This window comes from Zosterops lateralis, assembly GCF_965231275.1.
Source record: "Zosterops lateralis genome assembly, chromosome: 4".
In the NCBI taxonomy this organism is placed as follows: Eukaryota; Metazoa; Chordata; class Aves; order Passeriformes; family Zosteropidae; genus Zosterops; species Zosterops lateralis.
This window is the reverse complement of record NC_139765.1, coordinates 73,220,166-73,246,813: the sequence shown is the minus strand read 5'-3', so window position 1 is coordinate 73,246,813 and position 26,648 is coordinate 73,220,166. Positions and strand designations below refer to the sequence as shown.

Here is a 26,648-nt window from a genome sequence, read left to right as displayed (position 1 = left end):
GATATTGAATTCCTGCCGCCGCATCCCGGAGAGTCGCGAGGAGCAGCAACAACCCCCCCGAGTCTTTCTCAACTACTGTACAGGATGAAACCACGCAAGCTTCCCACGCTAGAGCCGGGCTTGCTGCCATAGTCGACAGTGTGTTTTAGGTTATTTATTTATTAAATTAGAATACTGTTCATGTGGCCTCTGCCACTGGTGTTCGTCCTGCCGCGGGGACTGGGAGACGCTGGATTTTTCTTTTCCGTTCCTTTCGTTTTTTCTCTCTTTTTTTGGGGGTTCGTTCTTTTCCGGGGCTGGGAGGACGGGGGAAAGGAGGCGAGGAGGAGGAAGCTGCTGGAATCGAGCCGTGGAATAATAATAATAATAATAATAATCCCTTTACCCCCTGCTCATCCCCGCGCTCGGCGGGACCCGGCCCTGGGAGCTGCTTTTGGTTTTCCTCCACACTCCAGCGCTTCTCCTGGAGAATCCCCGGCTCTGTGACAGCAAAACCAAAATCCCCCTTTGGCCGGGAACCACCTGGGGGAACTTGGCTGGAGAAAACCCTCTCGGTGTGCCCTGGAAGTGCCCGGAGCCGTGGCCAGCCGGGGATCCTCGCCTTAGCACCGCCGGGAGCTGTGCCCAAGGGTCAGCGCTGGCCTGGCCACAGCCCCGCGGCCTTTTCCTGCTGCTGTCGTTCCGAGTGCCAACCTCTCTGTCTCTCTCTCTCTCTGGATCAACCAAAGTCGTGTTTCCCGCTGCTGGAAGGGCCTTTGCCCACCGATGCTGCTCAAAGCGCCCCGGCAGCTCCACGCGGAGCTCGCCCGGCGCCCCGGCTGGGAGGAGGATCCACCCGGCTCCTTCTCCAGCTCAATTTCAGTCCTCATTGGAAAATGTTGGGAGTTTTATTTTCTGTATCTGTATTGAATCCGGAAATCCCCTTTGGAATGTATGAGCCGGAGTGACCCCATCACGGATTCTGTGCCAGGGGAGAGATTTCAGCATCACTAAAAACCCCCTTTGGTCACCTCAACGTGTCAGAGCTGATGGAGAATAAACCTGCCAGAGTTCCCCTGTTTGATCCCAGGATGTCCCTCCTGAGCACAGGACAGTGTGACCCTTTCCCCAGTGCTGTGTCTGGCTGGAGTCACTTCTGTCCTTCACGTGGAGAAGATGAAATAAAACTGCCCAGCCCCGTGAGCACAGGAGCCTTTTGTCCTCCCTCTTTGCTTCCCAAGCCTCCCATCAGCTGCAGATCCGAGTTTTGTCCTCCTGGGGCTCTCGGCCATCGTGGAGAACTTTTCTGTGGCAGCTCCTTCACGCACAAGGAAGGGAAAAGGGAGGAACTGTGGCCTCGAGGGGATTGGGAGTCAGGTTGGCCACGTCCTCATCAACAGAGCAAACGTTCCCCTGCGCCGCCTTAGTCCAAGTTTCTCTTTGAAATCTCTGAAAATCAGGAAAGGAAACCTTGAAAAACACAAACCCTTGAAGAGACCTTGGGAAGGCATCAAGGCCTTGAGGAGACCTCGAGGCTTTGAGAAGCTTCCACGTGGACTGATGGCTCAGGACAGACTTGAAATGATCTCTCTTCCCTCATTTTACCCGGATCCTGAGATATTTTTTTTGGGGGGGAAGAATTCCCTGAGCTGTTTGAAACATCACCCCCAGGTGTTTGTCCCCGAGCTCCTCCTGGTCTGTGCCGTTCCCTGGGAGCTGCTCCTGGCCCAGGTGAGAGCACGGGGACACTGGGGCAGAGCAGCTTTGGGAAGAAGGGGAATCCCATCCCAAGCACAGCCACTTCCCCCTGGAAAATCCCCTTTTATCCCAACCCCTCCATCCCCAGAGCCGTGTCCTGCCCTGTGCCTGCTCTGCACAGCCCCGGATCCCTTCGTGCCCTGTCTCAACCCTCTTTTATCTTCCAGGTAGATAGGAAGGGAAGAAAAAAATAAATATATATATATATTAATACTAAAATCCCAACTGGCTTTTCCCACCTCGATTTTTAAAGCTCTTCTCCATGTTCTGCTTCTCCTGTAAAAGCTTTTTGGCTCGCTTGGCTTTTTTCCTAATCAACCTGGAATCATATCCTATGATCATCTCTAAATTAAACGTGTAATGGGGTTTGGTTTCTTTTATCTATTTTTTTTTTTTTTTTTAATGTAACACATTTTTCAAGACTTAGGGAAAAAAAAAAAAGGAGATTTTAGGTAACACCAGCAGAAAATCGTATAAAGGAAATTAATTCTGTTCTGAACTTTAGAGATAATAAGACAACAAAACTCGTCATCAGCAGTGAGGAAACGAGAGAACGTCGCAACCGTAACATTTCAAAAAGGATGTTTTAAATATTAATGTCTGAGTGATTGTATTAGATCAGCAATAAAGACTCTGTAATCTCAAAACACAAATAAAACATTGGAAAACTCAACTCAGCTGCTCACAAACATCCTTGGGGTCAGGCGGGGCCAGGATTTTGGGGCTGGGGGGACAAGGAGGGATCGGGGATGGTGGTGGGATTGAGGGGGAAATTGTCCCCAAAGATGGAGCTTTGAGCTCCTGCCGTGTCCTGATAATTCCAGCTGGGGAAGCGGCTCCGGGGCCGCGTCCTTGGGGCTGTTGGGGCTCCCGGGCTGGAGTGCCCTTGGGAGGCTGTGCTGGAACAATCCCGGTCCCGTTATCTCCTCTGAACAGTCCCCTTATCTGCTGTGCCCCAGAGCTGCTCACGGGAAATTCCCACCCAAACCTTTGGGGTTTCCAGCCTTCCTGGGGCTGTGAAGGGATGTGGGACACGAGATGGGGCACCCGGTACCTCCCCGGCCACAGACCTACACAGTCACCCCAAAAACAACCGCCCTCCCTTTACTGGGTGTGGGAATGGGATCCAGGGACACCCCACAACCCCCATGGCAGCATTCCCTGTTCCCAGAGCCCCAGGGACACCCCACAACCCCCATGGCAGCATTCCCTGTTCCCAGAGCTCCAGGGACACCCCACAACCCCCATGGCAGCATTCCCTGTTCTGAGTGCTCCAGGGACACCCCATAACCCCCATGGCAGCATTTCCTGTTCCCAGCGCCCCAGGGACACCCCACAACCCCCATGGCAGCATTCCCTGTTCCCAGGGACACCCCATAACCCCCATGGCAGCATTCCCTGTTCCCAGGGACACCCCACAACCCCCATGGCAGCATTTCCTGTTCCCAGCGCCCCAGGGACACCCTATAATTCCTCTTTCCCCAGAATTCCCTGTTCCCAGCACCCCAGGGACACCCCCTGTCCCCCTCCAGCCTGTCCCCCCGTGTGTCCCCGGGGACACCCCTGTCCCCTCCAGCCCGTCCCACCCCAGGGACACCCCCTGTCCCCCTCCAGCCCGTCCCCCCGTGTGTCCCCAGCCCCGCCACCCCAAGGTACCCCCGTGTTCCCCTGTCTCCCTCCGCCGTTACCCCAGGCCCCGCCCCATCCCGCTCCGGACCAATGGCGATGCGGGGGTGTGTCCCGGGACCCCGCCCCCTGTCCCGGCGGACCAATGGGCGTGGCGGGGGCGTGGCGGGGCCCGGCCCCACGTGCTGGCGGCGGCGGCGGCGGGATGGAGGCGGCGGGAGGCGGCGGAGCCCCGGGCCGGGCCCGGCCGGGACAGCCCCAGCCCCAGCCCCAGCCACAGCCACAGCCACAACCACAGCCACAGCCGCTGCCCAAGGGCCGGGAGCTCTTCAGGAGCCAGCGGAAGGAGTCCGAGGTGAGATCGCGGAGCTCGGTGCCGGCCCCCCCCGGGCTCCGACGGGACCTGCTCGGGGCTGGGGGTTCCTGCTCCGGGGCTGGGGGTTCCTGCTCCGGGGCTGGGGGTTCCTGCTCCGGGGCTGGGGGTTCCTGCTCCGGGGCTGGGGCTCCTGCGGAACGAGCCTTATCCAGGCCTGGGGGAGCTCCCGGCCCTGGGGGTGCTCCCTACCCCAAACCGGGCGCGTTAGGGGTCCTGCGGGGGTGGCTTCAGCGTCCTGCGGTGCCCCAGGGGCGCTCCCGGCCCCGCCACCTCCCGCTGCACCCCCAGGGCCAGAGAGGGAGGGAGAGAGTGAAAACCCAGCTGTGGAGTTTTGGGGTGCGGGCTCAGCACCACTGGCATCTCCCAGCCCCATGCCCAGGTGAGTTTTGGGGACTCACCTGAGCCCTGGGCTGCCCCACACTCTGCAGGCTCCGCTTTGCCCCTCACCGAGATCCCGGTCCTCTCCATCCCCTTCATCCCCCCGGGGCACGGGGGAACCACCAAACCCCTCTGGGCTGTCCTGCCCTGCCCCTGCCCTGCCCCTGCCATGCCCTGCCCTGCCCCTGCCCTGCCCTGCCCTGCCCCGCCCTGCCCCGCCCTGCCCCTGCCCTGCCCCTGCCCTGCCCTGCCCTGCCCTGCCCCGCCCTGCCCCGCCCTGCCCCTGCCCTGCCCCTGCCCTGCCCTGCCCATCCCTGCCCTGCCCTGCCCTGCCCTGCCCTGCCCTGCCCATCCCTGCCCTGCCCTGCCCTGCCCTGCCCTGCCCCGCCCTGCCCCGCCCTGCCCCTGCCCTGCCCCTGCCCTGCCCCGCCCTGCCCTGCCCATCCCTGCCCTGCCCCTGCCCCGCCCTGCCCTGCCCTGCCCCGCCCTGCCCCGCCCTGCCCCTGCCCTGCCCCGCCCTGCCCTGCCCTGCCCTGCCCCGCCCTGCCCCTGCCCCTGCCCCTGCCCTGCCCTGCCCCTGCCCTGCCCCTGCCCTGCCCCTGCCCTGCCCTGCCCCGCCCTGCCCTGCCCCTGCCCTGCCCCTGCCCTGCCCTGCCCCGCCCTGCCCCGCCCTGCCCTGCCCCTGCCCTGCCCCTGCCCTGCCCTGCCCTGCCCCTGCCCTGCCCTGCCCTGCCCCTGCCCTGCCCTGCCCCTGCCCTGCCCCTGCCCTGCCCTGCCCTGCCCTGCCCTGCCCTGCCCCTGCCCTGCCCTGCCCCGCCCTGCCCCGCCCTGCCCTGCCCCTGCCCTGCCCCTGCCCTGCCCTGCCCTGCCCCTGCCCTGCCCTGCCCCTGCCCTGCCCCTGCCCTGCCCTGCCCTGCCCTGCCCCTGCCCTGCCCTGCCCTGCCCTGCCCTGCCAGGCTGGGGGAGCAGGACCGGGATGGGGTCACCAGGATCCCACCGGGCTCTGATGTCCCCGGCCACCATAAAACCACCGTGGGACCCTCGAGAGCAAAGGACGGGGGACACTTGGCTGGCCCTCACCCCCAAAGGGTCCCTGGTCGTGAATTTTGGGCTTTGCTTTGCCCCCCCGGCTCGGTCTCTCCAAGCGGATCAGGGCTGCACACGCTTTGAATTCCTCAGCGGCTTTAAGTCCCCCCTGGGCTAGGCTGCAGAATTGGGTGAAAAACCAGTGGGTTTGAGCCAGCCGGGCTCAGCCCGGAGCCGCGCATCCTCCGCGGGTCATCAATATTAATCGCATCAATTCCAGCCCGGCTGCCGAGCAGGGACACTGAGACCCGGCCTGGGAAATGATGTTAATTGAGTTGATTATTCATTCATGTGTTCCTTCACCCGGGGCAGGGCCGGCCTTGGCCCCGCCGGAATCCTCCGGTGGAGTTTCATGCTCCAGTTCCTCATCCGCAGGGGAGGAGGGGGAGATGGGGAAGGCAAAGCCCCTGGAGCTGTCGGGTCTGCGCTGCCGAGACCGGAGCTCAGGGATCCGCAGCATCCTCCTCCCGGGGGAGCTTTTGCTTTGATCTAACCCCGGGGTTCGTTTTTAATATTCACCGGCATTTCGTGTCGTGCCTTTGCTTTGAGAAACGCTGGTTTTACAAGCGGATTTACACCTTTTTTCCACACATTTTCCGCTGTGTTTTAAACAGCTCCAGCCCGGGAGACCCATCGCTGCTGGAGGAGCTTTGGCGCAAAGGCTGCCAGTGCTGGCGGCCATCCCGCATCCCAAAATATCCCCAGGGATGTGCCAGCCCCTGCTAACCCCCATCCCGCATCCCAAAATATCCCCAGGGATGTGCCAGCCCCTGCTAACCCCCATCCCGCATCCCAAAATATCCCCAGGGATGTGCCAGCCCCTGCTAACCCCCATCCCAAAATACCCCCAGGGATGTGCCAGCCCCTGCTCACCCCCATCCCAAAATATCCCCAGGGATGTGCCAGCCCCTGCTAACCCCCATCCCAAAATATCCCCAGGGATGTGCCAGCCCCTGCTAACCCCCATCCCGCTCTCCGCAGGGCTCCGTGGACTGTCCCAACCTGGAATTCGAGTACGGGGATGCCGACGGCCACGGCGCTGAGCTGGCAGGTGAAAGCAGCTTTTGGGCGCTGCGTTGTTATTTATTTATAGGGAAAAAACCACGAAAATCCCGCCGGGATGGGGGATGGATATGGAGTGGTGACATCCCTGCAGCGACAGAGAGAGCGGGGTTATTATTAGAGGGCCACTCGCTCCTTGGGGACACAGAAGGGACGCGTGGGGACACGGGGATTACCCCAGGTCCCCCTGGGGTGGGGGTGGCAGGAGGGTGGAGTGTCGGGTGACAGAGCCCAGGCAGGACGTGTCACCCTTTATCGGTGTCCTTGTCCCCTGTGTGTCCCTGCTGTGTGCGGTGGCTCCGTAACCCCGGCGTCCCCAGCGTGTCCGGAGAAAATTTGGGTTATTTTTTTTGGGGGGGTTATATTTTTAGGTTATTTTGGGGGGGGGGGGGGTTTGGGTTATTTTTAGCTCGGTGTAGCTCAGCTGCACGAGGCTGGCCTGGCAAAAAAAAAAAAAAAACCAAACATATTTCCTCTATGAGGGATCCTTCCTCCTTCCCTGCAGGATCACTTCAGTCCTCCTAGTGCTGCTCAGCACCTCAGGACTAGTGGGATTCTGTGGGAACAGGCAGGAATTACAAGGAACAGGTGCAAAATCGTGTCCCTCTCAGTCCAGCCCCTATTTGCAGGACCCCAAATATCCGAGCTGCTGGGTGTGGGATCAGCTCAGGCCCTGCCTGGGTGTTCCTACATTCCCCTCATTCCCAAACTGCTTAAAATGTCCCCTCAAAAACCCCAATGAAATTGCAAATACAGCAGGAGCTGGGAACAGCCCAGCCAGGACATGGGGATGAAGGTGATGAATTTTGGGTGGCCACAAGGTGCCCTTGGAGCTGCAGGAGAGCTCAGGGAGCAGTTCAGGTCTCTGTCCCATGTCTGCCTGGGTGCACAGGGATACTCTCAAGGAATTTGGGAATGAGGAGGAGGGTCCCTGCTGATCCCTGTCTCCACCAGAGCTGTACAGCTACACCGAGGAGCCGGAGCTGAGCCACAACAGGAGGTGCTTCGAGGAGGATTTTCACACTCAAGGTACCAGCTCTGGCCTCAGGGGCTTGGGGCAAGAGCAGGACCCTCAGGAAAGCACTCAGCTGGAGGTCTTGTCCCTTTTCCAGTGCCAGACAGGAGGTGGCTGGAGCTGGACAGGGCTCAGCAGAAGGCCTACGTCATGCACCTGCTGGATGGGCTGGAGGTGGTCAACAGGGACAAGAGGCTCAGAGTGGCACGGGCCATCCTGTACCTGGCACAGGGTAAGGACGTGTCCCCCATGGACAGATCTGCTGCCAAGGGGGTTTGGGAGAAGCCTTTCTCGGGGTTGTGCTGGGTTGGGGCAGTGAAGCTCCTGCCTGGGGTGGTGCTGTGGGCTCCAGAGGTTCCCTCACCAGGGTTTCTCTTTGGGGCCTCTCCAGGTGTCTTTGGGGACTGTGATAATGAAGGTGATGTCCTGCACTGGTCTCGGCACAACAGCTTCCTCCTGTACCAGCTGGGAACCTTCTCTGCCTTCCTGGAGCTTCTCAACATGGAGATTGAGTGAGAGGACTGTGCTGCCCTCATCCACCTCTCCCTCCTTGTCCTCTTCACTTCGTTCTTTCTTCTCACCCCTCCACTTCTTGGATTCAGTGACCTTGGAGGTGTTTCCCAACCAAAATGATTCTGTGGTTCTATGATCTGCTTTCTCTCCTCTTCTTCCATACAATTTGCTCTCCTCCTCTTCTTCATCCCCACTTTTCTCACCTTCTTCTTCCATCCTTCTCTTTCTCTTCTACCTCCTCTTTTTTTCCTCATCTTCTCACCTTCCTCCTTTTCAACTTCTTTCTCCTCACCCTCCTCACCCTTTTCCTCTATCATCCTCTTCTTCTTTCCTCTCATCCTCATCTTCTTTCTTCTCATCCTCTTCCTCTTCATCTTTCTCCTCATCCTTTTCACCTTCCTCCTTTTCATCTTCCTTTTCCCTGTCTTTCTCACTTTTTTCTCATCCTCCTCCTCTTCGTCTTCTTTCACCTCATCCTCCCACACTCTTCTTCAATCCTCCTCACCCTCCTCTTCATCTTCTTTCTCCCCATCCTCCTTTTCATCTTCTTTCTCCTCACCCTCTTCACCCTTTTCCTCTTCATCTTCTTTCTTCTTGTCCTCATCCTCACCTGCCTCCTTTTCATCTTCCTTCTCTCTGTCTTCCTCACCCTTTTCTCCTCATCTTCTTTCACCTCATCCTTCTCACACTCTTCAATCCTCCTCACCCTCCTCTTCATCTTCTTTCACCTCATCCTCCTCACACTCTTCAATCCTCCTCCTCATCCTCTTTCTCCCCACGCTCCTCCTCCTCAGGAGGTGCCCCAGCCGTGTCACATCCCCTGCTGTGACACTCCCAGTGCTGCAGACGTTGGCTGGGGTGGAGATGAGGGGGCTGAGGCTGAGCTTTTCCCTCCTCTGCAGGAACAGCCAGGCCTGCAGCAGCGCCCTGAGGAAGCCAGCCATCTCCCTGGCAGACAGCACAGAGCTCAGGTACCCCCTCAGGGCTGGGCGGGGGTGACACCACCTTTGGGGACAGGGAGACCACAGCACCTGGCTGCCCTGCTGTCCCCAGGGTCCTGCTCAGTGTCATGTACCTGATGGTGGAGAACATCCGTGTGGAGCAGGAGACGGATCCCCCTGAGTGGAAAACCTGCCGGGAGACCTTCAGAACAGAGCTGAGTGAGCCCCAGAGTTCACTGTGCCCTGCTGAGGTCCCTGTGTCATGCTGGAACCAGCAGGGAGAGCTCAGGGCTGGGGGATCAGCTCTGACCCTGCTCCCTTCTCCACCAGGTTTCCCTGTGCACGCTGAGGAGCCCTTTGCTCTGCTGCTCTTCACCATGGTCACCAAGTTCTGCAGCGGCCACGCTCCACACTTCCCCATGAAGAAGGTCCTGCTCCTGCTCTGGAAGGTCCTCCTGGTGAGTAAAAACCTTTCCTTGCCCCAGAAACTTCCATTTTGGAATGATGTTGCTGCAGCCTGGATGTTCCCCATCAAACAACTCCTAATGGGGTTATTTAGGATGGCACCAGGAGCTGACACAGGGAAACAATTCCTTCTTTGGTCTTCAGCTGCACCAAGGGAAATATAGGCTGAATATTAGGAAAAAGTTTTTTGCAGAAAGGGTAAATAAAGTATTGGAATGGTCTGCCTGGGGAGGTGGTGGATTCACCATCTCTGGATGTGTTTAAGAAAAGATCGGATGTGGCACTTGGTGCTGTGGTTTAGTTGAGGGTTAGGGTTGGACTAGATGATCTTGGAGGTCTCTCCCAACCCAATGGTGATTCTGGGGTGAGGGTGGGCTGGGGGAGGGACCTGGAGAACAAACCAGTGCCGTGGTGCTGTCCCCGTTGAAGGGACAGAGCCAGGAGGGCTGTGCACCCCGGGTGCGCTCTGGGTGCACTCCCTGTCCTCTCTCCATCCCCAGTTCACGCTGGGCGGGTTCGAGGCGCTGCAGGCCATGAAGGTGCGGCGGCGGGAGGAGCTGGGGCTGCCGCCGCTGCCCGAGGACAGCATCCAGGTGGTGCGGGGGATGCGCGCCGCCTCCCCACCCACGTACGCCATCGAGCTGGTGGAGCAGCAGCAGCAGCAGCAGCAGCAGCAGAAGCGGGGCCACCGCAGCCGCAGGGTGAGAATGGAAGAGTCCTCCCGGGCTGGGATGGGGTTTCCAGCAGGTGCCATCAGGAGGAGCCAGGAGCGCTCGTGGTTGTGGTTCCCTTTCCCTGCCAGGTGCTCCGGTGTTTCTGGGTTTAGGCTCACGGGAGGGTTTGGGTTGCAAGGGAACTTAAGGATCATCCAGTTCTAAATGACGCCTTCCATCAGATCAGGTTTCTCACAGCTCCACCCAGGCTGGGTTTGGACACTGCCAGGGATGCAGGGGCAGCCACAGCTGCTCTGGGCACCCTGTGCCAGGGCCTGCCCACACTCCCAGCCAGGAATTCCTTCCCAAAATCCCACCCAAATCTCCTCTTTCCCAGTGGGAAGCCATTCCCTGTGTCCTGTCCCTGCAGGCCTTGTCCCCAGTCCCTCTGCAGCTCTCCTGGAGCCCTTTAGGCCCTGCCAGGGGCTCTGAGCTCTCCCTGGAGCCTTCCCTTCTCCATGTGAACATTCCCAGCTCTCCCAGCCTGACTCCAGAGCAGAGGGGCTCCAGCCCTGGAGCAGCTCCATGGATTCCTCTGGACTCTCCAGCAGCTCCAGGTGCTGCTGCAGTTGTCCCCAGGGCTGGGGCAGCTCTGCAGGTGGGGTCTCACCTGAGGGGACACAGGGACAGAATCCCCCCTCCCCTGCTGCCCACACTGGGGGGGTTTGTGGGGTCAGTGTTCAGAGCATGTCCAGTTTTTCATCCACCAATTTCAGTTGCAACAGATCAGCCCCATGGGGTGTGTGATCCAGAGGAAGCCAGAGGACATCCTGACCTTATGGCAAAGGGCTGATAAGCACCAGCTCACAGCAAGCTCTTTTTTTAGCTCTGCTCTTGGAGTTGCTGTGTTATGGTCTGGGGATAAAAATGCCTTTTGCTAAGAGATGTCAGATGGAAACCCCAAGAGTTAAGGTGGAAAATGGGGTCACATCTCCTAGAGCAGCAAGGTTAGAAGTACAGAAGGAATTATTCTTGGTAGCAGCAGCTAGGAGGGAAATCCTTACCTGAGGAACATCCGAGAGCTTGATCCTTTCAGGATGGAGACATCTGCTGCCAGCACCTGAGAGGAAAATAAAATCCTTGAAGTGATTTGAATTTTTCCCTCCCCCTCCTGCTGCAGCCCCTGATGAAACAAGACAGTTTGGACATCTACAACGAGAGAGATCCCTTCAAGAACGACGAAGGAGGGGTTGATGAAGAGGAGAATGATGACGTGGACAGCGGGATCGAGGGGGAGCTGGACCTGATGGAGAGGGACACGATCATCCCTGCCATGCCAGCTCAGCGCCTGCCCATCGAGAGGGTCTCCTTCCCCAAGGGGCTCCCCTGGGCCCCCAAAGTCAGGTAAAGCCACCTGCTGTCACTGCCATCCTCCCCAGCCCTACCTGTCCTGGAGCTCACTGCAGTTTTTTGGGAAGTTTTTTGGCCTCTAGTTGGTTGAACTGAAGTGATGCCACTTCTCTTTTTGTCAGGTTTGGTCCTTTCTGGATTGGCCACTTTGCCACAAGTTTAGTGTGTAAACCCCGGGGAAGAGCTCAGTTAAACCCAGCCCAAGCCAAAAAATGGGCAATCCAAATTTTTGGCAATTAGTGGTGATCCAATTCTGGATATCCCAGGTTGTATTTGGGAAGGAGATGCTTTGCTGGGGCGCTGTGGGAACAGGGTCAGCTTTCCCAGCCAGACCTTGGTAGCACAAAGTCCTTGACTAATCATCTTGGGAGCTGATTAATGACATCCTGTTGGGTGAATAGGACCCCTGTGTTGCCAGGTGAAGCCTTTTTTTAAGCAGAGAAAAACATCTAAAGATAAAGGAGTTGGTGCCTTTCTTTGGTGAAGCCTTTTTTTAGTGGCAGAGAAAAACATCTACAGATAAAGGAGTTGGTGCCTTTCTTTCCTAAGACAGTTTTCCACACATGAAATGAGGGAATGTTAGGAGAAAAGGATGAAAACCTCTGCTCCTTTTCCTCTTATCCATGTGAGGGGTTTTTTTGCTGTTTATCCCAAGCCTGGATTTAATCCAGTCCCTTTAAAACACAGGAGCAAATAGATATTTTTGAGATAAGAGCAGTGACAGGGTTAACTCTATCTGTCATGAGCATTCCTAGCAGAAACACAGCAGGAATTGGTTTCCCACAAGGATCTCCACTGTGGTACTCCACATCACTTAACACTCCCAGCTTTGAAATCAAATGGCTGCTGCTTTCCCTTGGCTGCTGGCTGGAAATTCAGCAGGATTCCTTTCTGTCCAGGAGAGCCTTGGCTCACAGCTCGTGTCCTGCCTGCAGCGCAGAGATGCCGAGCAGTTCCCATGACAGGTGCCCGAGGTGGACAAGATGTCAGCTTGCTGTTGGAGCAGCGTGTGCTCTGACAGACTGTGGAGACGACATTTGTTCCCTCAGAGCGAGCAGATGCTCCTTGGAGAGGCGTGTGAGGAGCACAGGAGGTGGAGACAAAGGTGCTGGTTGTAGGAAACTCCTCTCTGTCTACTCGCACGTCCCCGTGGAGTTGCACAGCAAATACAAATGGTTTAGGTTCACCTTGCTCCCAGCCTGTGAGGGCAAAGGTGGCTTTTGCCTGCTGCTAGAAATCACTCTGAGGTTGTGATCTTGTTCTCGTGGCTGTTTTCCAACCTTCTCCTTGTTTTTTTCTCTCTGCTGCTCCATCAGACAGAAGGACATCGAGCATTTCCTGGAAGCAAGCAGGAACAAATTCATCGGATTCACGCTGGGACAGTGAGTGTTTCCTCCACAAAACCTGCCCTGTAGCTTCCATCAGTTGGGGTTAAGTGGTGGGAGGTGTCCACAAAGCTCAGGTTTTCCCAGCTCAGGATGAGGCAATGCTGGGTTTGCCAGAGCTGCAGCAATGAAAGCAGTGCTAGAAAAACACGTTCCTGGAGACACTGGTCCCCAGGGGCCTCTTTCTATTAAAAATCAGACCTAGCCCAGAATAAGTGACCGCTGGCCCAAGCCAGGGACTGGTTTGATGCAAAAAGCAGCTGAGAGAGTTTGGTATCCACAGCAAATTACCCAGTTTGTGCATAAATCAAGCTACGGGTGCAGAGTCATCCTGGGACAGGCCCAGCAGGGTACATTCATTTTTAGGTGCAGTGCTGGGCTCAGACTGGCTCCATCCTGTTTCTGATTTCATCTAATTTCACCCAAATTCTGATTCAATCTGATTTCACCCCAATTCTTCACCCCAATGTCTCTCCTCTCTCAGATGGGGAGGAGGTGGGAGGGCAGCAGTTCACACCAACACCTCTCCCAATTTCTGGCCCATCTGGGATGCATTCAGCATCCTCCAGTCTTCCTCTTTTACCTGTCAGGACATGGAAATGCTTGAATATGGATGTGTTTTCCAGTGCTGACCCTCTTTCCTCTTGCCCAGGGACACAGAAACCCTGATTGGGCTCCCGCGGCCGATCCATGAAAGTGTGAAGACCCTGAAGCAGGTGAGATGGTGGCTCCATACATGGCATGGGACATCCACCACCTGGATCCTCCTGGCCAACCTCACTGAAACACAGTTACTGCAGGGAGGAAAAAGTTGGTTGCCACAGGAAAAGCTTCTTGCAGGAATTGAGGCAAAAAAAAAAAAGAAAAACTGAGTCCTCAGGCAGTCTCCCCAGCATTTTTACTTTCCCTTTATCCAAGGTGTAGCATTCCTGCTTCCTGGTGAGTGTCTGCCATGTGTGTTGGAGGTGACAGACTTTCAGAGCTGGGTTTGGACATACATTCCCAAACCAGTGCTGTTCCCAAGGGGAAGCACAGCCAGCCTCAGCTCCTGCAGTGCTCCACAGGGAATGAGTCCCCTCCAGAGGCCAACTGACCCTATCTAAGGTCTGGGTTGTCTTTTGGAGGTGACTGTCCCTCTAATTCCTTACAGAGAGCTTCACTGCCCTCCCCAACTTTCTGTTGCTCCCTTAAAAAGTTTCAACTTGAGAAAAAACAGAAGGAGCAGGTGGAAGTAACCAAAGGCAGGTGTGAGGGGTTTCAGGGACAGAGGGATGTCCCACACAGGGATGAGCTCCCCGTGGCTCTGCTGTGACCTGCACACCTCACTGGGATATTGCTGGGACCATCCCTGGCTGTGTGTCCTCCTTCAGCTGTGACACTGCTCTGCCTCTGTCTCTGTGTTTTTCCAGCACAAGTATGTTTCCATCTCAGATGTCCAGATCAAGAACGAGGAGGAGCTGGAGAAGTGCCCCATGTCTCTGGTAAGAAGGAATTTGCTTCGCCCCATCACCAGAGAGAAGATGGGAGGTTTCCAAGGTGTCACATAAATCCATTCTTATTTTTACTCCATTTTCCCTTGTTTTTAATGCTTCTCTGCCCTAGGGGGAAGAGGAAGTCCAAGAAACCCCTTGTGAGGTCTTGTATCGAGCGATGCTGTACAATCTCCCCCAGTACATGGTGAGCCCCTATTCCTAAAAAGGAAGGAAGAGCTTTGGAATGGGGAATGGTGCCAGGCTGGGAGCTGCAGAGCTCAGCACAGGAGGGTGTCCAGGACCTGGAGGGTGAGATTTTGGTGGGAATCCTGAGCAGAGATGGGAGGAAAGTACAGTCCAAGAGGAGGGATTCAGATTCTGAGATGCTGATTGGATTGTGTGGGCTCTGTGGGAAGAGACAGAGTTTTTAATGCATTTAAACTCCAGGTGTTCCTTGTGTTGTTTTACCCACCCTGCCAGAGCTCAGGCATATGTGATGCTTCAGGATAAGGATCAAACAGAGCTGCTGATCTCCCCACACTTGTCCTGTCTGTCAGGCTGAGTGTGGTCTGGTTAAGTTGGCTTGGAGTTGTCCAATTTCAGCAAGTGAAGGAGAAGGAAGGAATTCTCTTTCCTGGGCCATCCCTCACACCTTCCCTCTCCTGCAGATCGCTTTGCTGAAGATCCTCCTGGCTGCTGCTCCCACCTCCAAGGCCAAGACTGACTCCATCAACATCCTGGCAGACGTGCTGCCTGAAGAGATGCCGTAAGTCCCTCACCAGGTGGCCACCAGCCATCCCAGCCTTGCCACCAAGCCTTGGACCAAGCAGCAGAGCTGATAGGTTTGGGGGGCTCCAGGTTTGGGGTATCTCTTTGGGCAGGTGTAAATTAAGGTTTGGGGAGCTTCAGGTTTGGAGTATCTCTTTGGCTAGGTGTAAATTAAGGTTTGAGGGGCTCCAGGTTTGGGGTATTTCTTTAGGTAGATGTAAATTAAGGTTTGGGGGGCTCCAGGTTTGGGGTGTCTCTTTGGGCAGGTGTAAATTAAGGTTTGGGGAGCTCCAGGTTTGGGGTATCTCTTTGGGCAGGTGTAAATTAAGGTTTGAGGGGCTCCAGGTTTGGGGTATCTCTTTGGATAGGTGTAAATTACTGTTGGCACGAGGGCAGAGCTGTCAAAGCCAAGGCAGTGATGCTGCAATGGTGATTTGAGTGCAGCCACTCCAAGCTAATGATAAAATCCTGCTAATTGACCCAAATCATAAAGATGTGTCAGCACATAAGAGGTGTCCTCCCTACCACCCCACCAGCATTCCTGCTGGAGCCAAATCCACCTTTTTTTCCTCCTTTTTTAACCTATTTTGGCACCACCAGGTAGGAGGGGTGGAAATGGGAGTCCCGTGGGGAGTGCAGGTCCTTGATTTCATAGAGCTCATCCAGATGAATGAGAACTCCTCATCCCTTGGTCCTCCCTGCTGCCACAGCCCCGGTGCTGTTTGTCCCTCCACTGCAGCATCACCGTCCTGCAGAGCATGAAACTGGGCATGGACGTGAACAGGCACAAGGAGATCATTGTCAAGAGCATCTCGGCCCTGCTGCTGCTGCTCCTCAAGCACTTGAAGCTGAACCACATCTACCAGGTGGGCCCACAGGAGGTCCTGATAAACCCTCTCCTAGGAGACTTCCAAGGAGAGTTTCCATGAGGAGCTGTAATCACATTTCCATGGCTCCAGGGTTTGTACAGGGTCACTCAGGTTGGGATAACCCTGTTGTGCTTTGACAACATCATTTCTGCTCTCGTTGGCAGGAGCTTTTGGGCTTCTGGGAGTATCCATTCAGGTTAAATTTAGGAGGCAGCACGAGCCTCCCTGGCAGAAGGGGAAGAGGAAGGGGATTAGGCAAGACTCTTTTTTGCTCTGTCATCTCCAATGCCCAGAAATAGTGCTGAGAAGGATCTCACGAGGTCACCTAATCTGGTTTTGGCAGGATCAGGTTCTTGGGGCTCCAGTTTCAACAGAGGCAGGAGGTCTGGGTCATAGTTGCAATCTGTTTTTTGTTCCCAATGTGATTTTTGTTCCATCTGCATGGCACCAATCAAACTGCACCCACTCCAGGGCTTTCCTTGGTTAAAAAAACCCCCAAGGACTAATATGAGCTGTGGCCCAGTTTTCCATTCATTTTGCAAGTCAAACAATTAGTGTTTTCTAATTTTTTCTCTTAAAGCTTTAGGCATGCTACAAATCCCTCTGCCTTACAAAACCCACTGATATTTAACTGAGGATAAATATAAATCCACCTATTGGATTGGGTAAAATGAAACCAACTCCCACATTTTTACAATCCTACATTTGTTCTGCTCCCCCCCCCCACCCCACCACATCCCTTCATTAATTTTTCTCACTTCAAAGCAGCTGCTCTCCTTTCTTTCCCCCCAGGCAGGAGGGAATTGTAGCTTTTTGCTGAGCCTGGAGAAAGCTGCAGGGTTTCATCCCCCTTGATTCTGCTTTTTTGTGTGTGTGTCTGATCTGGGTGGGTTTGTTCTTTCCGTGACAAAGGTGGTCTCAGGGAGCACCATGAAAACCCCAGCAGGTCTGAAATGAAGGAATCACTGAAGCACAGAATGGTTTGGGTTGGAAGGGTCGATTAGTCACCAGCACATCCCAGTGCTGTGTCATCTGTGGTGTGCCAATGCTGACAGCTGGCACCAGGCTGAGATGAGAACAAACTGTTCCTTGCCTCTCAAATTGGAGATGTTGATGGAGAGAAGGGCAGGATGGATAGGATTGGGTTTTGCTGCAGTTTGTATCTTTAGGAGGACAGGAGAGATTTGTTGTGTTATTGAGCTGTAGAATGGTTTGGGTTGGAAGGGACCTTGAAGACATTTAATGCTTTGAGGGAGAGAGAAATTAAAAGCAGGCAGGAAAATAGAGATATTAGTTCAGTCAAAATTTCTAAGGGAACTGGGATTATTGTGTGAGAGCAATAGAATTATTGTATTTTCTCATGTAATAGCTACAGCTCCTTCCCTCTTCCCCACACATCATTCTGCCACAAATTTAATTTTCAAAAGCTGTAAGGTGCAGCTATTCCTAAAGCCATGATGTTTGCATGTCTTTTCTCTGGCAAATGGAATTTTCCAGGACACAAACCTTACACACCAAACTCCAGGGAGAAAATGGTCTGTGAGGTGTCTGTGAGCACCATCCCAAGTGCTTTGCTTTTGGTTGGAGAGAGGTTTCCATTCCCAGCTGGTGCTGACCCATTTCCCTTCCCTTCCCCAGTTTGAGTACGTGTCCCAACACCTGGTGTTTGCCAACTGCATCCCGCTGATCCTGAAATTCTTCAACCAGAACATCATGTCTTACATCACTGCCAAAAACAGGTACAGCCACTGGTGGGGGACACAGAGGGGACGGGGCAGGAAGGGTTTGTGCTGTCCTGAGGGGACCCAAGTGACCTCACACGGCTTTGGGGTGTCCCATCCACTACAGAAATTTGTGGAGGGGGCAAATCCCTTTGGCATGATGACGATGACTGGATGCTGGGTTTCCAATCTCTGATTGGGCTGCTGAAATAGTATTAAAATAAAATAGGCTTAATCTTTAAAATAAAATAGTTTTTCATCTTCACATGGGCTCCTGGGGAACCATCCAGGGCATCTCTGGGCCACAGCTTCATCAAGGCCAGATGGGGTAGGACCTTCCAGGTCTTTCCCATTTTTTATTGCTGGAATTCAGTTTTCCTGACTCTTTCGTGTTTCCCATAGTTGTCACTTCCTTTTACTGAGGCACAAGCCCTGTTTGGAGCAGGGCACTGGCTGGACCAGCAAGGATCAAAGACCTGAGACAGCACAGATCTTCCACAGGGCAGGGTTTCTCTGTTTGGAGAGGAGCTCCACAGGGATGTTGGAATGATAAAAAGATCCTTTTTTTTTTCCTTTTTGATGCTCTTTTTGTTGCTCTTCAGCTGCGTGTGTAGGCTGGTCTGTCTCCTGCACGGTATGGTTGTGTCTGTGCGAGGTGGCATGCATAGAAAAATAGGAAGTAATATGTTGATTCTCCTGCTATAAATATTTCCACTTTTGGTCCTGTGCTCTAAGTGAGGAGGAAACATATCCCAGGAGCACTCAGCTCTCTCCTCTGCTCTGGGATGGAGGTTTCACAGGCAGGAAATGCACTTGTAAGTGGGGTGGGATGTGCAGATGGATGCTCTGAGCCAGGGAGGTGTAAATTTCAGTATTTATTGACTGCTTTTACAAATCCCTCAGGCCTGGAGGCCTTTGAAAAACCTGATACTCTGAATATTCACTCACCATGAATTTTCTCACTGCCAATCAGATGCCTCTCTTTGAACCTCAGATCTATTTTGTTTACTTTTTTTCCCCCCCTTTTTAAATATGCACATGAATAACTCATCTGTCATGTCTTAATGGATCCAAATCCTTTGAGTCCTTATTAATGCACTCAGGATGGAGCTCTGGAGCCAGCAGTGCTCCATTAAACTGAGGGGTGAGGCAGTTCTGAGGCTGGGATCCCATTCAGATGCTTCTTCATGTGCTGGAGATGGGATTGTTCTCCACCCAAATTACTCGTTGCATTTCCAGGCACAGAGCAGGAAAAAGTGTTACAGATTCCTGGGCATGATCATATAAATCATGTTAAAATTTTCCCCCCTGTTAATTGGTTCCTAATGAGCCTCTTCTTTCCTGTTATCTGCAGCATCTCTGTCCTGGATTATCCACATTGCACGGTCTGTGACTTGCCTGAGCTCACAGCAGAAAGTCTGGTAAGCAGCACAGAAAGGGTTTCTGTGGCCAGGATTGCTCTGTGGGACAACATGAGGAAGGATTTGCGTTTTCTATTCTCTGTCTTCTTTTTCTTCTAATCCCCAACCTTTTCAAAATTAGATTTATTTTTTTTTCTCTCCAGGCTTGAAAATTCCTCCCATCACCACTCTGAGTCACTGTCAGCTGTGGGGAAGTGGGGAAGAGGCACTGCTGGTGTTGGGCACCCCATAAAAATGGTTTAGGGTTTTCCCTTTGAATAGAATCACAGAATTCCACCATCATTGTGATTGGAAAAGGCCTCCAAGATCATCAAGTCCAATCTTTGATTGAACACCACCTTGTCCCCAGCCCAGAGTGCCACATCCAGGAATTCCTTGGATACCTCCAGGGATGGGGACTCCAAACCTCCCTGGGCAACCCCTGCTGAGGCCTGAGCACCCTTTCCATAAGGAATTCTTCCTGCTGTCCACCCTGAGCCTCCTCTGGCACAGTTTGAGGCTGTTCCCTCTTGTTCTATCAAGACAAGACTCTTCTGCTTCGAAAAATAATTTACCCAGAGGCTGTTGCCTCCTGGATTTCAATTGCTCTGAGCACTCCTGTTTTATGAGATACCAGTTTAAGGAATGAACCACATTCCCTATGGAGAGGAGCCTTAAGTATTCCAGAGGCTGGCCAGCAGGATGGGCTGGGCTAACACACAGACCACAGATGGGATAATAATGCTGCCAGGTTCATAACTACAATAATTCAATGCAGAGGAGGTTGGACTCCAAGAGTGCAGGGAAAAGATTGGAGTTAACAGGAAATAATGGACCCTAAACCGTTAAGAAAGTTCCTGAGCAAATCCAGTCCGGGCAGGGATGATCTCATGGTGCTGCTGCAATCTGAGGGCTTGTGGTTTTTTCCTTAGGTGTGTAAAGGGCAAAATCATCAGAGAGAAAGGTTTTCCCCAGGCCCACGGGCTACTGAAGGCTGTGTGTCCCCATCCAGCCCTGCCAGCCTCCATGGTATCCTGGACCGATGGGGACACCTAGTGACACATCACTGAGAGCTCCCTGGCTCCTGCTAATGCTCACAATCAGCCTTAACCCTGCAGGAGAAAACTGAGCGCTTTTAGGGAAAATGTTCCCAGTAGGGTCTTGACAGTTTGAGAGCTGTCACATTCAAGGACAGCAGCACCTTTCATTTCTTCCTCAGGCTGGATGTTCTCCTCAAGGGAGGGCAATTTAATTAGGAAATATGCAGAAACCAATTTGAATTTTACCACGAGGGTTCATCTTTGGGAGGATACCAGTGGAAGTAAGGATTTAATAGGAATTACACACCCTGGTACTCGAGGTGTATATTTGTGCACCTATTTATATTTCTTCAGCCATCACTCCATGACTTGCTTTAGCTTTTTTTTTTACCACTCTGATGAGTGATTTTTACATCCCAGCGTAACACATTTCTCAGAGGATGGAACAGATGATTCTGCTCTCAGTGGGTTGAGCACAGTGATGTGTGTTTGGGTTTTCCCAAGAAGAACCAGGACGAGCCCAGCATTGCTGTGTCCCAAGGAGGGTGTAAATTCTGTCCCCACCTGGTGTAAATTCTGTCCCCACCTGGTGTAAATCAGGAGTGGCTGAGGTGGTGGGGGATTCACTCACTCTGTTGTGGGAAAGGCTCTTCAAATCCTGGCCAGTCCCCTTCTCTCCTCTCCTGTCACTCCAGAGGGGTCTGCAAAGGGCTTAATCCACCCCTTAGAATGGGGTATTAAAATCTGTTTAACCTGTTCCCTCCTTCCATAAATCTGATGGAAAGACCCTCCTCGACTTGAATCTGTAGAGACAACATCAGACTGCTGACAAAGAAATCCATCAGCCTAAGAAATAGATATTGGCTTATTTTACTGGGATCTTTGGGAAAATTACTTGGTGTAGAGGGCACAGGTTAGGCCTGGGCACAATGTGACACTGCAGGGGCACTGCAGTTTGGGACCCCAAAAGCACCAGACAGCACCTCAGTGACATCCTGGTGACATTCCAGTGACATCCCACCTCTGGATGCCTCTCAGGCACTGAAAGGATCTTCCCAAGGATGGTTTGGAGTCCCCGTCCCTGGGGGTGTCCAAGGAATTCCTGGATGTGGCACTCAGGGCTCTGGGCTGGGGATCAGGCACAGCTGGGATTCAGTGACCTTGGAGGGCTTTTCCAACCTCAGGAATTCCTTGGTTCTGTTTGACACTTGCCTTTAAAAGCAAAGGGGTTTCGCTGGTGGGGTTTTCTTGGGTAAATCTGCTTTCAGAGCTGGATTGGACACTGAACAGGAGGGGCTCCCCCAAACTCCTCCCAAGGATCCCCAGATTCTGGAATGGGTGGAGTTTTTGCCCTGAGTTAAGAAGGCTGTAGCTGGCTGTGAGTGGTTTATAAATTCAGCAGCCTTTGCTTTGTGCACTAATCCCCAAACAGGATTTTTGTGGGACGTTCCCCCTGTGCTTGGAGTTGTTCAAACATAGAGCAAGTTACTGCAATGGTGGAAATACTGCTCAAAGTGCCAGGGGCAGTATTTCCACAAGCTGGAGCTGGGGGTGTTAACAGTTACCTAATATTTAAAACAATGTCTCAGCAGCACTTAGGCTGGAGGGGATTTTTTGTTACAGAAAGGTTTCATCCTCTTGATACAAACGTTGCTATTTGTCATCCTGTGTTGATTTGTGATTTCCTCTTACTAGTCTGTGATGTGTGCCCTAAGCATGAATTAATTTATATAGTTACCAAAAGCAGTGGTGATCACCTGGCTGCATTTGCTCTCTGGCTGTGAACAAGGAATACAAATCTACCACAAGATTTCCCATGATGGGATAATGTGATTTATCGCATTATTAGCTCTCACTCTAAATGAAAAGCAGATTAAAATCAGAGTGTTTCAGAATGGCTTTCCCCAGAATGTGCTGATGATAACCCAAGTGAGGAGGCAGCTCTGCTGCTTGTCCTCCCCCAGAACTAAGAATTATGCAGACAATAAAAATCAAGATTTCTGCCCAAGGACATCTCTGTGGTGGTGCTGCTGAACACTGTGGTCAGGGTTACACTTCTCCCCTTGCAGGAAGCCGGGGACAACAACCAGTTCTGCTGGAGGAATTTGTTCTCCTGCATTAACTTGCTGAGGATCCTCAACAAGCTGACCAAGTGGAAACACTCAAGGACAATGGTAAGGGGCTGTCCCCTCCCCCTGAGACCCTCCAGCATTTCACCTGCAGCACGTCCCTGGCTCTACACAGCAGATTCAGGGTACTGGTGGAAGTGCTGGAGCTTCTACTCTTGTCATCTTCCCTTTTTTCTTTCACAGATTGAGCCTTAAATGCAGAAATACTTTTTCTCCTGCAAATAACATTATTTTTGTGACCCTCAAGCCCTGTGCAGAGAGTGCTGGTTGTGTTGAAGGCTCCTGTTCTCCCTCCTGGGAGACTCTCCAGCATTTCCCCTGGAGCACATCCCTGGCTCTACACAGCTGGTTCAGCCCAGCCTTGTGCTCAGGGTGTCTTGTGGAAATGCTGGAGTTTCTGGTCTTTATCATCTTCCCTTTTTTCTATCACAGATTGAGCCACAAATGCAGAAATATTTTTTCTCCTTGAGACCCTCCAGCATTTCACCTGGAGCACATCCCTGGCTCTATGCAGTCGGTTCAGCCCAGCCTTGTGCTCAGGGTGTCTTGTGGAAGTGCTGGAGCTCCTGCTCTTCATCATCTTCCCTTTTTTCTATCACAGATTGAGCCTCAAATGCAGAAATACTTTTTCTCCTGCAAATAACATTATTTCTATGACCCTCAAGCCCCGTGCTGGTTGTGTTGAAGGCTCCTGTTCTCCCTCCTGGGGGTTTGTGGCATACAAGGCCCAGGTGTTGGTGCCCAAAGCAGCACAGAGAGCCTTTCTGTGGCTCCCCTGTGTTAATCAGTGTCCATTTCCTGGCAGATGCTGGTGGTGTTTAAGTCAGCCCCCATCCTGAAGCGGGCCCTGAAGGTGAAGCAGGCCATGATGCAGCTCTACGTGCTCAAGCTGCTGAAAATCCAGACCAAGTACCTGGGGCGCCAGTGGAGGAAGAGCAACATGAAGACCATGTCTGCCATCTACCAGAAGGTGCGGCACCGCATGAACGACGACTGGGCCTATGGCAATGGTGAGTCCTGCTGGGTGTTGGAACCCTGCAGGGTGACAATTTCAGCCTTCCTGGGCTAAAAAACACTGACTCTCAAGTAAGCACCACATTTGACTTGAGGCCGTGGAACAGGCTCTTGAAATTGAGTGACAGCACTGGGGTTGTGAGTGCATGGTTTGGATAGGATTGTGTGATCTCACAGGGTGAAAACTTAGATTTCGGATTTTTTTTAATGTATGGGGTAAGATGGAGGATTTGGGGTGTTGTCTGAGTCCTTCTTCTTCACCTTCTTCTTCCTTCTTCTTTATGGGTTTGGGTGGTTTTCTGTAACTAGGTGAAAAAGATCTGCATTGCAGGCCTTGGGTGGTCATTATTGGGTCAAAAATATAAATAATATAGGTGTGACCTTGTTATTGGGTGATTATCACTTAAAATAACCTTGGAAATAGTTAGAAGCTCTCCATTTTACCTGTGTTTACCTTGCTAGTTAGAGCTCATGGCTGGTGAGTCTGTAAATAGATCAGAAATAATAAACACCGAGTCTGAACACAAACTGCTACTCCCATGTGTTAATCCCAACCTTGGCAGAAAGAGAAGCCAGAACTGTCACACCTGGGCTCATCCCTCTGCCTGTGGCTTTGCAATCAGCTTGACTTGCTTTGGCCCAAAACCTTCCAAAACTGTTGTCACTATTGGGGATTTTTTCAGAAGTTTTATGGCAGAGTTCTGCACTGTCAGATTTAGAGCTTGTGAAAGCCAGCTTTGAAAATAGTGGGATTTTTTTCATGTTATGTGTTTAGATAATGTGACATGATGCTATAGTTATTGCAGCTTTTCAATATCATTCATAGGTACATTTGCCCAAATTTTTAAAAAATTTTGGGTTAGAAGCTCATAATAAGCTCACCAGGTTTTAAATGTTTTAAATCCTGATTGCTGCTTCAGTGGTCAGTGGAGGTTTTCAATAAAAGTGGTGGGGTGTCTATAATTATAAAGTCCTTAAAGCAGGAATAATTACATTTTTATGGGATACCTTAAATTAAAATGCACTTTAAAATAATGGGATTTGGTTAGGAATAATAATAATAATAATAATAATAATAATAATAATAAGTGAGTCTGGTTATCTGAGCCTTCCTTTTGCTCAGACCTTGTCAGAGGGATGTTTTCCACTCTGGGTGCTGTTTCTTTCCCCGCAGATATCGACGCGAGGCCGTGGGATTTCCAGGCCGAGGAGTGCACGCTGCGGGCCAACATCGAAGCCTTCAACAGCCGCAGGTACGACAAGGCGCAGGACTCGGAGTTCGCCCCGGTGGACAACTGCCTGCAGAGCGTGCTGGGCCAGCGCCTGGAGCTGCCCGAGGACTTCCACTACTCCTACGAGCTCTGGCTGGAGCGGGAGGTGTTTTCGCAGCCCATTCGTTGGGAGGAGCTGCTGCACTGCCAGTGACCCGCTCCCGCCTCCCCGAGGGCCGGCGGTGACACGGGCTGGGGACAGGAACATTTTGGGGTGGATCTGGGGTTTTTTTTTCAGTACAGCTGAGGGAAAAAATATAATTTAAACTTTCTAAAGAGACCGAGTCTCTCTGTGCCTAGCAGACACCTCTTTTTGGAGGTTATCCTGTGACTTCTTGGAGACTGTACAGAGGCCACGGAGCAGGTTCCAGAGTGAGCTCAGAGCCCGGGTGTGTCTGGTGTAAGGATTCCCATTCGGGAATTCCATCCTTACAGCACTGAGCTCAGGTGTGTCTGGTGTGAGGATTCCCAGCCGGGAATTCAATCCCTCCCGCAGTGAGCTCAGAGCTCAGGTGTGTCTGGTGTGAGGATTCCCATTCGGGAATTCCATCCTTACAGCAGTGAGCTCAGAGCTCAGGTGTGTCTGGTGTGAGGATTCCCATTCGGGAATTTCCATCCTTACAGCAGTGAGCTCAGGTGTGTCTGGTGTGAGGATTCCCAGCCGGGAATTCAATCCCTCCCGCAGTGAGCTCAGAGCTCAGGTGTGTCTGGTAGCTCGGTGTGAGGATTCCCATTCGGGAATTCCATCCCTCCTGCAGTGAGCTCAGAGCCCAGGTGTGTCTGGTGTGAGGATTCCCAGCCGGGAATTCCATCCCTCCTGCAGCGAGCTCAGGTGTGTCTGGTGTGAGGATTCCCAGCCAGGAATTCCATCCTTACAGCAGTGAGCTCAGAGCTCAGGTGTGTCTGGTGTGAGGATTCCCAGCTGGGAATTCCATCCTTACAGCACTGAGCTCAGAGCTCAGGTGTGTCTGGTGTGAGGATTCCCAGCCGGGAATTCCATCGCTGTGCCTCTTTTATTCGGATTTATTCGGTTCTGGCTGGCTGCTGATGAGCTTCCAACACCACCCTGGCACCCTGGGATGCACAGGAACACAGATTGGGATGAGGACAACATTGAGTGTTGTCCCTGGGGGTCACACAGCCCAGCCCAGCCCACCAGGGACAGGTCCTGCATGGTCCCCTGGACACCGATCCATCACCTCCTCACCTTTGCTTTCCTCCACTTCTCTCACCTCTGTTAAATGACCCCAGTGCTGTGCAGTGTTTGGAGCTGGGGAGGTTAGAGTTCCCATTTCTCTCTCCTCCTTGAGTGTCACTACGATTCCTCATCCTCTTCAGCCCTGAGAAGACAACAAATATCACGTTAAATAACCCCGTTTTCACACAGATTTTTGGTTGTTTGGGGGAATGTCTGTGCCGGGTCTCAGAGTTGGGGAGAGAAAATGCTTAGGTGAACAGTTTATGGGTGGATTCCGTGGTCCATAACTTTCAGGATGAATAGGATATTGAGCTGTAAACTTCCTATTTCTAGTTTAATAACTTAATTCTTAAATTAAATAATCAGCACTACACTGGGGTAAAGCTGCTTTGCATGAGGGTGGCGTTTGTCAAAGCACCGTGTGTTCATGTAGGGCAGGGGAGCCCTGAATAAACAAGTGTTTGTTATTAGCAGGATTTGTGCTAATTGCTTAAGTGATTAATTAACCTGGGAATGTTTCCTTCGTGGGGTTTGTCCAAGGCCTCGTTCATGGAAATGGCATTAAACCCTTTAAAACCTTTTTAAATACACCTTTGTTCAAAATAAACCAAGTTTTAAAGGACACCTGTTTGTTTAAGTTTGTTTTGTTTTGTTTTTTTTCCCTGTATCTTAATTTAAATGCTTGTGTTTTTTGTTTTTGTTTTAAGGACAAAAAACATCCCTCAAACTCAGCACTCACCCCTGCCCATCTCCACTTAAGGGGAAAATGAATGAATGACTAAAGAAACTTAGAAAAGCCCTTGGTATTTGGATCCAAACCTTTTTTTTCCCCTCAAAGTGTTTTGGTTTTTTTCCCACAATATGTTAAAAAAAAAAGTACATACCTAATGTGCATTTTTCTGTATTTTATATTTAAATCGTGCTTTTCAGCGCCTGTTATTTTTCCTGAGAGAGATTAGGAACACAAATTCTTCCCTGAACGTCTGGGTGGTGGAGGATGGTACAGACTTATCCTGGATTACTATTTATTCACACCATCACCACCAAATTTTCTGCTTCCCAGAGAAAAACTGAATTTCTGCATAAAAGAGTGACTTGGGGAGAGGCTACAACTTTATT

At 52.5% G+C, this 26,648-nt stretch overlaps 2 protein-coding genes across 4 annotated transcripts in view; both read left to right on the top strand.

Annotated features, from left to right (window-relative positions):
• Window positions 1–2,410, top strand: part of AHCYL2 (adenosylhomocysteinase like 2) — a 34,179-nt gene extending 31,769 nt beyond the window's left edge. The window contains exon 17 of the mRNA XM_083859994.1: window positions 2–2,410. Coding sequence (XP_083716120.1) covers window positions 2–8 — 7 coding nt within the window. The 3' untranslated portion in view covers window positions 9–2,410. The remainder of the gene's footprint in view (window position 1) is intronic.
• Window positions 2,411–3,568: 1,158 nt separating this feature from the next.
• Window positions 3,569–26,376, top strand: STRIP2 (striatin interacting protein 2; the record flags this gene model as incomplete). Of its 3 annotated transcripts, XR_014589948.1 has the most annotated exons (23): window positions 3,569–3,718; window positions 6,185–6,254; window positions 7,220–7,294; window positions 7,378–7,512; window positions 7,672–7,792; window positions 8,696–8,764; window positions 8,847–8,953; window positions 9,065–9,192; window positions 9,700–9,900; window positions 11,033–11,256; window positions 12,579–12,644; window positions 13,300–13,363; window positions 14,057–14,128; window positions 14,250–14,324; window positions 14,788–14,885; window positions 15,627–15,753; window positions 17,395–17,495; window positions 18,832–18,898; window positions 21,987–22,091; window positions 22,852–23,056; window positions 24,235–24,778; window positions 24,837–24,908; window positions 24,968–26,376. XR_014589948.1 is itself a non-coding variant. In XM_083860101.1 (21 exons), 21 exons carry the CDS (start codon window positions 3,569–3,571, stop codon window positions 24,483–24,485), a joined length of 2,511 nt encoding a protein of 836 aa, XP_083716227.1. In that variant the 3' UTR covers window positions 24,486–24,961. The 3 variants fall into 3 exon arrangements, 1 of the variants encoding a protein (XP_083716227.1); XR_014589949.1 differs by having other exon boundaries at window positions 24,235–24,908; XM_083860101.1 differs by lacking the exon at window positions 24,968–26,376 and having other exon boundaries at window positions 24,235–24,961.
• Window positions 26,377–26,648: the final 272 nt, after the last annotated feature.